The 11,998-nt window shown below is 30.6% G+C and overlaps 1 protein-coding gene across 1 annotated transcript; it reads right to left on the reverse strand.

Moving 5' to 3' along the window:
* Positions 1 to 4,956: 4,956 nt before the first annotated feature.
* On the reverse strand, positions 4,957 to 6,622 carry LOC117933931 (transcription factor MYB10-like). Its single transcript, XM_034855517.1, has 4 exons — positions 6,426 to 6,622; positions 6,144 to 6,297; positions 5,331 to 5,400; positions 4,957 to 5,189 (listed from the first exon to the last, which is right to left on the reverse strand). Exons 1-4 carry the CDS (start codon positions 6,620 to 6,622, stop codon positions 4,957 to 4,959), a joined length of 654 nt encoding a protein of 217 aa, XP_034711408.1.
* Between the last annotated feature and the right edge of the window lie 5,376 nt (positions 6,623 to 11,998).

An 11,998-nucleotide genomic window follows, 5' to 3' on the forward strand; every position in this document is an offset into this window, starting at 1 on the left:
TCTAAAATTCTGGAACTGACATTCTGTAAGACATTCAAAACCCAAGCGCATCAAGAGCACAACCAGAAGTCCAAGCGAACACCAGCAGTTGCATGTTCAATGATGGGGTTTAGTGACCAGCTTATTTGCACCCCTGGGGACCCATAACCTGCATGGTTATTCCTTATCAACTCTCCAACTTATACATTTTTGCATGGCCACCTTTGGGGCCACATTTCTTTGTCTTTTTAATTATTATTTTATGTTATTTTTCACCATTTTTTATTTCAAAATAACCCCCCTAAATTCCAGTTTTCAAATATTTTTCAAAGAACTTCAATTTTTTTTTTCAAATTTTCATCCTTAGGGTTTTTAGGTCCCAAAAATCACATTTTTAATAAAATTTTGCTTGTCATTCTCTTCAGCATGCAATTTTCATAACTCTCGTGTTTTTTTAAATGTTTTAAAGTAAGCACAAATTCAATTTTGTAATTCCAAGTGATGGAATTTATAGAATTGATTTATGCAAAATTAAAATGGGCTTTGATGGGGCCCAACATCAAAGAAGTTTTCTTTAAAATAAAAATGGATTTGAATGGAATGCCATTCGTGCCACTGGTAGTTCTTTATCTTTGTTTAGTGACATGTGTGACATACATTGTGTTTATATGAGCGCGCTAATCACATTTCGTGCTAGTGCTAGCTCAATTGCAGCTAAGGTACGCATCATCTCCCATTCTGACTATTCCCCATGCATGCTTTAGCTTTCAATGTGTGATCATGTTGATATCCATTGATTTTCTTATTGATTGTCACGTCAGTTTCATTTTATCAGTAGAGACTCATCTTTAGGGACTTAGAGGGGTGCTACGGTCTTTATCGTACCTTCCCAATAAGTAACTTGACCCCCGAACCCGATCCAATTTTTCACAGATCACCTTTTCCAAATAAGGAGTCACACTTAGGGTTTTCTTTCTTATTTTGTTTACCCTTTAAAAATAAAACAAAAATAAGTGGCGACTCCAAGTCATTTTCTTAATGAATAAATCAATTTTTCAAATAAAAAGTGAGCTCACCATCCAGTGGAAGCGCATGAGCACGAAATGCGGGGTCCATAGTACCATAGGAGTGTTTGGATGTTGCGAGGTATCGAAAAATATAGTCATTTTTTTTAATAAAAGTTTTAATTTAGTTTACTATACAAAATAAATAAATGGTTAGAATAAGATTTGGAAGAAATATGAGTTTATAAAAAATTTGGAAATTCATTAAATTATATTATTATTGTTTAAGAAGTTTAAAATAATATTAGATAGTAATAATATTAGCATAAGAAATTAATTAGGATCCCTAATACTAAATAAAATATTTTTAGGATTGTCAAATTTTTACCTTTAGATAATTATGTATGATAGTATGTTAAGCAAGGAGTAAATTCGTCAAGCTAAATACTTCAAGTTTTTGAGCGCTTATTCAAGGTAAGGGAAATTAATGCAGATTTTTTAAAAGAAATCATTTTCTTTTTATATTGTATTTTGAAATGTGTAAAAATATTATTTTTATCTTTATGCATTGATCAAATATGTGTTTTGTATGGAAAGTATATTTGAGAATTTTCTTTGTTTATGAAAAATGAAAAGTCGAGGAGATATGATTTTTTGTTTTGTAAGTTTGAATTAATAAAATAAAGTGTTTGACTCTAGTTTATATGGCCCAGTCAACGGGTTATAATTGTTGACATTTTCAGCCCTAGTCAACGGGTTATAATTGTTGACATTTGGTTTTGTTCACCCTAAATGGAACAAATTTGAAACTAGTTACTCAATTATGAGGTCCCACCGAATTGGGCACCATTTGTCATATGATAATCAAAGTAAAGATATTTTGAATGTATTCGATTTGGTTTTGATAAAAAATTGTTTTGAAATGGATATGAGAAAGTTTTGTTGAAAAGTTTGAATGTATTAATATTTTGAACTCAAAAGTTTTTATGAAAATAAGTATATGTTATATCTCCTATTTGTAAGCATGATTAAAAATGTTTGATCCATGAAATTGTATTAATATTCCTTATTGGGTTTTGAGCTCATCCCATTTTATTGATAATCTTTCAAGTAACCTCAGTTCGGGCGAGGAGTGACCGTTAGGAGAGGGTCTTTTTAGGACATTTGTTTAAACTCTATTTATTTTGAACATTGTTTATATGTTAAAACTTAATTCTCATTTGAATTATTTTGATTTTGGAGTTATTTGGACAATAACACTTTGATTGATGTAGTTTTTTTAAAGTTGATACCTAGAGATTTTAGAATTTTGTCCTACTATTTTGAATAGGAATTTGGTAATTGGTAAATTTCCAATTACAATACAAATGTTTGTGTCGTTTCCACTTTGAGCATTTGGGCTTGAGGTGTGAAATGATCATCCTCATACTTTTCCATTATCATATGATATGATACTTGAGGTGTGGAATTTGGTAATGTCCAGAGAGGGAACTTCTTCCAAGACAAAGACGACGCCATCATCTGCTTCCAATCGCTCTATGGGAATAGGTAATAAGAATCATCCTCATACTTTTCTATTATCATATAATATGATAGTTTGATCCGTTTGAGGAGTGTTTGTGTTGTGTTGCAGCTGGGAAAGTATAGCAGCTCATCTTCTAGGGTGAACCGATAATGATGTCAAGAACCGCTGGTATAACCATTTGAAAAAGCAGCTTTAGAGAAGTACTAACGAGAATATTCTTTGTTAGAATAAATCAATTAGTTTCAGTTTAGTAACAGCTAAACCACCTTATGTAACACACTATATCTCAATTTGTTAAAACAACCACTTGTATAAGTTACAAATCTTGAAGACTAAAACCACTCAAATATATAGGTATAAATACATACAAAGAAATGAAAATTCTAATGTTGCCTTTTCACCATTTCTTTCCTTTCTCCTTTCATCATTCCTTTCCTTTCTTGACCCACAAAGTAGCACTAGGGATCAGCCACATGCAACACAACTCTTTCATTTCACCCACAATATTGATCCAAACACAAGCTCAAGCTCGATTCCCACACTAGTTTCAGCCTCACAAAAAATCGTGAACCCTTGGTCCACTTCTGAATTAGCGTACCCAAAATTTCCAAAGGATATCTTCTATTCTCAATGAAACCTTTTCTTGATTTTCAATGCATGATGCTCATTTCTATTTTTAGTAGGTATTGAGAAGAATTGTTTGATGCGTATACCCTTTTAACTATTTGGACGAGTTTTAAAATCGTTAGAACTTTACATCAAAGTCAATCACCGACCTTAATGTAGTCCTTTGTCTATCCCACCTATTAAGAATACCAATTTATAAAACTTTAAATCATTTTTTTTAAAAAAAAAAAAAACTAAAACTGAATTTATCTTCTATAAATAAAATTAAAATTATTTTTGTGAACAAGATTGAAATAATTGAACAACATTTTTTTAAGAAAAAAAAATGAAAATCATTTTCCAACAACAAAATTTAAATTTATTAATTTTATTTTTGTCTCACAACTAAAAAAAATAGAAATCCCTCCCAAAAACATTGCATTCAAATATTTCATTATAACTGAAGGCATATTTGTGGAATAATTTTATCATATCATGTGTTTGGTTAAAATATGAAATTTGGATTCTTATAAAAATGATAAAGTGATATTTAATAATTAGTTATTATGAAAAATAAAAATGAGATTTATATTAATATTTTAATATTAACATTATAAATAATAAAGTGAGTAATAATAATAATAATAATAATCATATACAAAATAAAAGAAAAAAGGGAAAAAGAAAGAATAATTTTGATAATTTTTTATAATTAAATAGTTAGATATCCTAAAAACAATGTTGGTAAAACATTAAAGTTATAGCACAAAATTTTATGATATTTGAAGTTGATATTAAAGAACGAGGTAGAGAAAGCATCTAGGTTCCACCGAATCTATGGTCACACAGTTGCATTCCACTTGTTTTAGTTTTTGGTGGGAACCAACCAATGAAAAAAAAAAAAAAAATTTTTAACATGTATAATTTAATTAAAAATAATTTAATTTTCTTTTTTCATTTTCTAATTTTTAACATGTATAAAATAATAAAAAACTACCTATTTAGTAAAAGAAATTATAAAAATTTATAATATTTATTTATATAAAAGGTATCGAGATGATTTTGTGAATTCGTGTTAAGACCATAGTTTAAAGTCGCGGTATCGGTCATTGACTCGGGAGGTCTTGAGGCACATCTGTTTCGGTATCTCGGATCGGTATCGGGTGATACGCAAAAAATTCTAATTTAAGAGCTTAAAATAATTTTAAAAAATTATGAAAATTATTTAAAAAATTAAATACAAATAAATAGAGTGAAAAATTAATAAAATAAACTTCTATTATATTAAAATTATTTAAATTATAATAAAAGCATACTTTTGGGATGATTTAAAATAATATTAAAAATCTCTAAAAATATTTTAATTTAATCACTTGATAATAAATGTTTCTTGTTGAAGATGAAAATAATAAAAAGTAATTTTTTTTTATAAAAAATTGTTTAAATTAAATATTTTGAATTTAAAAAAATATATTTTTAACTATTAAAAAAATAAAACCATGATTCACCTTTAAAAAATAAATATAATTTTTCTTATAAAATATATTCATTAATTTTAATTTTTATATAAATATTCATTTCCTATTTATTTGATATAAGTCTAATATTCATTATTAATTTTTTATCATTATAATTTTCATCAAATTATTTAAAACTCAAATTCCCACTAAATACTCAAAATAAATACATATTATTTAAATCCTAAATCCTCACCTATTTATCAAAAAAAAAAAAAAACCCAAATTTAAATACTCAAAACCACCATTGACCGGTCAAACACCCATTTTTCAACCAGTTCTTCCGCAGCCCACTTTCTCTCTTCTCCCACTTCCATCGGCCACCTCACCGTCGTTCTCCGTCGATAACAGCGGTGCTGGATTCCGGCGACTCTGCCTCCTCCTCATGTGGCTCAGTTTCATCTCGCCTCCTCCTCATGTGGTTCAGTTCCATCTCCGGCAAGAACTTGGGGATCCGACCGGCGACTACAAGATGCAGTCCATCTCTGTAATCTGTATTTTTCATTTTCGTAGGTTTTTTTCCTCTCATCTTCTCCACCATTTCTACTCCAATATTACCTTCTTTTTCCATTACCAATAACCCAAATAGCTTAGTCTCAACATGATCATGGAGTAGTCCCAACGTTTCCATGGGATTCACTCTTTCAATTCAACCGAGTTTATTCAACAAAATATCCAACTCGGGTATCGGTCCGGTACCGGCCATGGTCGAGGCGGATACGACTCGGCCGAGTCGTACCGGTATCGACCGAGATTTTGAACCCTGGTTCTAAGAGCATGGATTTAGGTCAGATTGAGGAGATAAACTGACGCCAACCGACATGGCTTTGAACATGCAGCTATAGACGTTTGAAATAAAATCTTTGGTGGACCACCAGAAGAGGGAGTTTTTAATAAAGGATTTGTTCTCATGTCAGATTGAGGAAATAAACTGACACCAACGGACATAGTTTAATCACTTAGAATTGCTCTTAAGATTAGGAAGAAGATAAAATTGAGGTCAAATGTCAATCAAGACAATCTCCCTGTGGAATTATATTATTGTCGTCTAAGGCAGCTAAAATAGTCTGCCCTAGAATTTATTACAAAGCATTGGGGGAAGATAGGATTATAGATGTGTCAATCAGTTGATTTTAACTTAATTTGTGATCAAACTTAGAGGGATTTTTTCAATGGGAGTAAATTGTTAAGAGTAAGAAGATTGGAGTATGGAGTTGATCGATGCAGTAGAGGATGAGAGGATGAGAGGATTTATTATTATCATATGAGAACAGTGCTCAATACTCAGAAATCAACCGACAAAACCCTCAGCATAATACAAGACACACAACTTTATTATAAGGTGCATGGATTCATCACCAAGGAGAAGATGATGCTTAATTTAGCTGCAAACATACATATATATATATATGACACTCAAAGACACGTAATATATATACTTTGGACTAGACTCATTATCCATAATTTGGCGATATCTTCAGCTGGTGCGTTCAGTAAATCAAATAAGCATACTCGGTCAGAGTGATCACTAGTCTCCTCATCCGTGAGAAGGTATCGCTCAAGGTCACCTATAATCGCAAGCATCTTCTTCAAATGGTTGTTCCAACGGTTCTTGATAGCATTAGCGGTTCGCCTTGGAAGATGATTTTTTGCCATAAATGCCCACCTGAAACACAACACAGGAACTCCTACCTCAAAACTCAAACTGATCACCACACTATCATATCATATCATATGATAATCGAAAAATATGAGGATGATTCTCATTACTTATTCCTATGCTCCGGATTTCACTGGATGCAGATGATGATGTCATCTTCCTCTTCGGAGAAGTTCTCTTTGTTGACACCAGGCTTCAGATGGTTATTCCACCTCTCCCAACAACTCTTATCAGTCCTGTCCAGCCCTGCCAGCTGTGCGGTACCTGGCCAGGGTTCAAAATCTCGGTCGATACCGGTACGACTCGGCCGAGTCGTATCCGCCTCGACCATGGCCGGTACCGGACCGATACCCGAGTTGGATATTTTGTTGAATAAACTCGGTTGAATTGAAAGAGTGAATCCCATGGAAACGTTGGGACTACTCCATGATCATGTTGAGACTAAGCTATTTGGGTTATTGGTAATGGAAAAAGAAGGTAATATTGGAGTAGAAATGGTGGAGAAGATGAGAGGAAAAAAACCTACGAAAATGAAAAATACAGATTACAGAGATGGACTGCATCTTGTAGTCGCCGGTCGGATCCCCCAAGTTCTTGCCGGAGATGGAACTGAACCACATGAGGAGGAGGCGAGATGAAACTAAGCCACATGAGGAGGAGGCAGAGTCGCCGGAATCCAGCACCGCTGTTATCGACGGAGAACGACGGTGAGGTGGCCGATGGAAGTGGGAGAAGAGAGAAAGTGGGCTGCGGAAGAACTGGTTGTGGGGGAAAAATGGGTGTTTGACTGGTCAATGGTGGTTTTGAGTATTTAAATTTGGGTTTTTTTTTTTTTTTTTTGATAAATAGGTGAGGATTTAGGATTTAAATAATATGTATTTATTTTGAGTATTTAGTGGGAATTTGAGTTTTAAATAATTTGATGAAAATTATAATGATAAAAAATTAATAATGAATATTAGACTTATATCAAATAAATAGGAAATGAATATTTATATAAAAATTAAAATTAATGAATATATTTTATAAGAAAAATTATATTTATTTTTTTAAAGGTGAATCATGGTTTTATTTTTTTAATAGTTAAAAATATATTTTTTTTAAATTCAAAATATTTAATTTAAACAATTTTTTATAAAAAAAAATTACTTTTTATTATTTTCATCTTCAACAAGAAACATTTATTATCAAGTGATTAAATTAAAATATTTTTAGAGATTTTTAATATTATTTTAAATCATCCCAAAAGTATGCTTTTATTATAATTTAAATAATTTTAATATAATAGAAGTTTATTTTATTAATTTTTCACTCTATTTATTTGTATTTAATTTTTTAAATAATTTTCATAATTTTTTAAAATTATTTTAAGCTCTTAAATTAGAATTTTTTGCGTATCACCCGATACCGATCTGAGATACCGAAACAGATGTGCCTCAAGACCTCCCGAGTCAATGACCGATACCGCGACTTTAAACTATGCTTAGAACAAAGAACTCTTGGCGGATCCCATTGTCTCCAGTGAGAAAAGTTCAAACTCAAACTGAAATAAAGGCATATCTCCTCAGTGAGACGCTGCTTGATCAGTTTATCTCCTCAAACCGATCAACTCAAGGCCACTCTCTTCTATAGAGAGTGAGTTTATGGTCTTCTTCTTTTGTTGACCTCTCCTCTACTGTGGTGCGACATCATCAATTTCCCTGGAAAGATGGAAGAAAACCTCATAACATTTGAACAATGTAGTTGGGTTTCAATCTCAAACAAGGATTGAAGTTTCCCACCTTGATGAAGATATAATTCATTGGTTGGTTCACACCAAAAACTAATAATTTTTTCAATTTTTTTTTCTATGTATAAAGAATAAAGAATTGGAAAATACATAAATTTTAAAATAATTTTTATTGTATTTGACTTTTTATCATATATTTCATGATAAACTAAACAAAAGATTTTGGATTTCTTATTATTATTTGTTTCTTTCCTTCAGCACTTGTGATATAAATAGAATATAAGGCTTCTTTTAAATCTTGTAAAGTCTAAGGGAAAATTTAAAAAAAAAAATATAGAGAGAAAATTGGAAGGAAAGAAAAGTATAACCATGAAAAGAAATAAATTTAAACTTAAAGTATTTTTCTTACATTTAAAATTTATTTTTCATCTTTATCCTCTTATATAAAAAATGAAGGCTATGTTTGGTTTTCAAAAAGTACTAAGAAGAAAAAAACATACTAAGGAAAATTATTTTATTCTGTTTGGTTTTATTATAAAAAATATAAAAAGAAATTTAAATATAATTAAAATTAGTTAAAAATTTATATAAATTTAAACTTAAAGTATTTTTCTTACATTTAAAATTTATTTTTCATCTTTTTTCTCCTACACAAAAAATGAAAGTTATGTTTGGTTTCTATAAAAAAAAAAATACTAAGAAAAATGATTTTCTTCTATTTAGTTTCATTATAAAAAATATAAAAAATATTAAATATAATTAAAATTAGTTAAAATTTCATATATTTTAAAATCATTTAATCTTTATATAATAATTTATTGACTTAAAATCTATTTTTATTTTTTTTCATTTTTTCTTGGTCCTCATAGACTTTATTTCTAAAGTTTTGTAGCTGCATGTCAGTTGACGTCAGTTTATCTCCTCAATCTGACCCAAGTCCATGCTCTTAAAACAAAGAAAGTTGCCTCTACAACTCGCAGCGGACCCATTGTCTCCAGTGATAAAATTTCAAACTCAGACTGACATAAAGGCATGTGTACTCAATGACATGCCTTCCGTCTATCTCCTCAAACGGATCATCAACTGAAGGCAACTCTCTTGTATAAATTTGCCTTTATGTCAGTTTGAGTTCGAAATTCAATCATTGGAGACAATGGGTCCGCCACGGGTTGTAGAGGCAACTTTGTATGTTTTAAGAGCGGAAAATTCTACGGTACCACTTCGGTACCTACCGAAAAAACATTTTTGGCCATTGGATGAAGGTGGTTCAATCCGGACCGTTCAACTGGCTTATGTATTTAAAAAAAAAAAAAAAAATAAGTTACAGGTTGCCGGTAAACTTGTAATAAGAGTGTTGTTCTTCTCTGAAACTAGTATGACCTCTTCCCTATGGTTTTGTGTGTTGTTCTTGGATAATGTTGAGGGGTTTTGGTGAATTTTTTGTTTGTTTGCTTGTTCGTTTTTGTTGATGGGTATTTTCTCTTTCTTCCTTGAGTGTGGGTTTTGGCTGAGTTGATCTGGATCTGTATTCTTTATAGCTGCATTTTCTTGCTGTTTTAGGGGTTTTGCGGGCTAGGTTTTCTTGGGAAACCTTTGGTGTGGAAAAGTGAGGGAAGTAAACACATTGTGGAGAAAAATATGGGATGCTTGCAGAGATGGGAGTTTGATCTGGTTTTGCTGGTGGTGTGGAGGTTTTAACAAGTTGGGTTTGTGGGGAAGTTCCCAGACCAGGAAATGAGTCACCTTTCAACTGATTTTTGCTTGCAATTCATGGTTTCATAGTCTTCACATTTCAGTCTCGTTTTCCTTCTCATCTTTGTCACTGATTTACTGTATTATTAAATGTTCTCTCTTTGATGGCAATGAACTTTCTTATTTTGACTTACTTTTTGTTGGAACGAGTACATCAAGATCTATTTTTCCATTTGGTTTACTATTCATGATGCTGATTGTGTTTGTTCTTTTTCTATTTTTTTTTTTTTTTTTTTATTCTTGCAGAGATTTGGTGGGTTAGGTTTCTGAAAAAGAAAAACTCTTTCTAGTGTAGTGGGAAGGGGGAAAAAAAATAGGATTTTGATCAGACTTTGGAAATGGAATTTCAAATTTGGGGGAAATTTAGGGGTTTCTCAACTCATACTGGGTGTTGCTGGTTGATTTTATTTGATGGGTTTGTGTTGACAGGTTTGGATCTAACTGTGGATGGGTTTTGGTTCTTGTAGGAATTTGGAGAGTCTGGTCACCGTAAAAAATACATTAAATTTGTGTACAAGAAAAAATGGCTAGGATTTTCATGGTTATCTGTGCTCTGGTGCTTTTCTGCTCTTCATTAACATTTTAAAATATTTTAAAATACATGCAATTCACAATAAAAATAATTATTTCCTAAAATGATCTTTTACATGTGAGGTTAATAACACCATTTGACTATTTTTATTTTTATTTTTACCGTGAGAATTGAGATCAATAAAATAAGAAATTTTAAAATTTTAAAATATAATTAAAAGAACTTTAAAGCTAAAAATATAAAAATAAAATTTTAACTTTCACTTTACTAAATTACACAAGTAAAAAATATAGATTCGAGAAAAAATTAAAAATACAATAAGAGTTAATATTTTTTAAAATTTTTGGTTTTAATTATATTTAATTTTTAAGTATTTTAGTTTTAATTGTATTTAAAATTTCTTATTTGATTGTTGATGTCAATTAACAGAAATTTTATAGGTGGGTGGATTTATATAATATTGGACATAAAATGATTATTAATTAGAAAATAAGGAAGATTTTATTTATCACTGATTTTGGAGAATTTTTTTCAAAATGATTTGCAAATCATAGTATATAATAAAAAAATATTATAATATATTTATTTGTAAGATACTTTTATCAAATTAAAATGATATATTATATTTTTTATAATTTTATTTAATATTATCAAGTAAAAGAGTATTTTAAGAAACAATTATCCGACTTATGAAAAATGACATATATTTATAAACAAATGAAGATAAAAGTAATTTATAAAAATTGAGGTTCTTTTTTTTATATTTTTTAAATTGGTAAATTAAAATCCAATTTTTCCAAAATAAATTTTATAATTTACACCACATTTGTACTCTCCCTTAAAAAGTTTGTACCCTCCATTAGAAAGTTCGTACACTCTTTTATAAAGTTCGTACCCTCTCTTACAAAGTCCGTACCCTATCTTAGAAAGTTCGTACCTTGTCTTAAAAAGTTCATACCCTCTCTTAGAAAGTTCGTACCATTTTTTACAAAGTTCGTACCATTTTTTACAAAGTTCGTGCCATATCTTACAAAGTTCGTACCATATCTTACAAAGTTCATACCATCTTTTAGAAAGTTCGTACATTCTCTCAGAAAGTTGGTACCCTATTAGAAAGTTCGTACCCTCTTTTAGAAAGTTCGTACCATCTCTTACAAAGTTCGTACCATCTCTTAGAAAGTTCGTACCCTCTTTTAGAAAGTTCATACTATTTTTTAGAAAGTTCGTACTCTGTCTTAAAAAGTTCGTATCCTCTCTTACAAAGTTTCGTACTCTATCTTACAAAGTTTGTACCCTGTCTTACAAAGTTCGTACCCTGTTCTAAAAAGTTTGTACTCTCTCTTAGAAAATTCGTACATTGTCTTAGAAAGTTCGTACCCTCTCTTAGAAAGTTTGTACGCTGTCTTAGAAAATTCGTACCCTGTCTTACAAAGTTCGTACCCTGTCTTATAAAGTTCATACCATCTCTTAGAAAGTTCGTACCCTCTCTTAGAAAGTTCGTACCATCTCTTAGAAAATTCGTACAATCTCTTAGAAAGTTCGTACAATCTCTTAGAAAGTTCGTACCCTGTCTTAGAAAGTTCGTACCCACTCTTAGATAGTTCATACCATCTCTTAGAAAGTTCGTACCCTCTCTTAGAAAGTTCGTACCTTCTTTTAGAAAGTTCGTACTCTCTATTAGAAAGTTTGTACCA

This window comes from Vitis riparia, chromosome 16 (genome assembly GCF_004353265.1).
Source record: "Vitis riparia cultivar Riparia Gloire de Montpellier isolate 1030 chromosome 16, EGFV_Vit.rip_1.0, whole genome shotgun sequence".
Lineage (NCBI taxonomy): Eukaryota > Viridiplantae > Streptophyta > Magnoliopsida > Vitales > Vitaceae > Vitis > Vitis riparia.

What these genes read in the sequence shown, in the direction of transcription:
- LOC117933931 (XM_034855517.1), bottom strand. Translation starts at nt 6,622, where the DNA reads ATGGTCGAGGCGGATACGACTCGGCCGAGTCGTACCGGTATCGACCGA. An exon ending in GACATCATCATCTGCATCCA is followed by an intron (nt 6,298 to 6,425) that starts GTGAAATCCGGA and finishes GTTGTGTTTCAG; the next exon opens with GTGGGCATTTATGGCAAAAA. An exon ending in CTAGTGATCACTCTGACCGA is followed by an intron (nt 5,401 to 6,143) that starts GTATGCTTATTT and finishes CCATGCTCTTAG; the next exon opens with AACCAGGGTTCAAAATCTCG.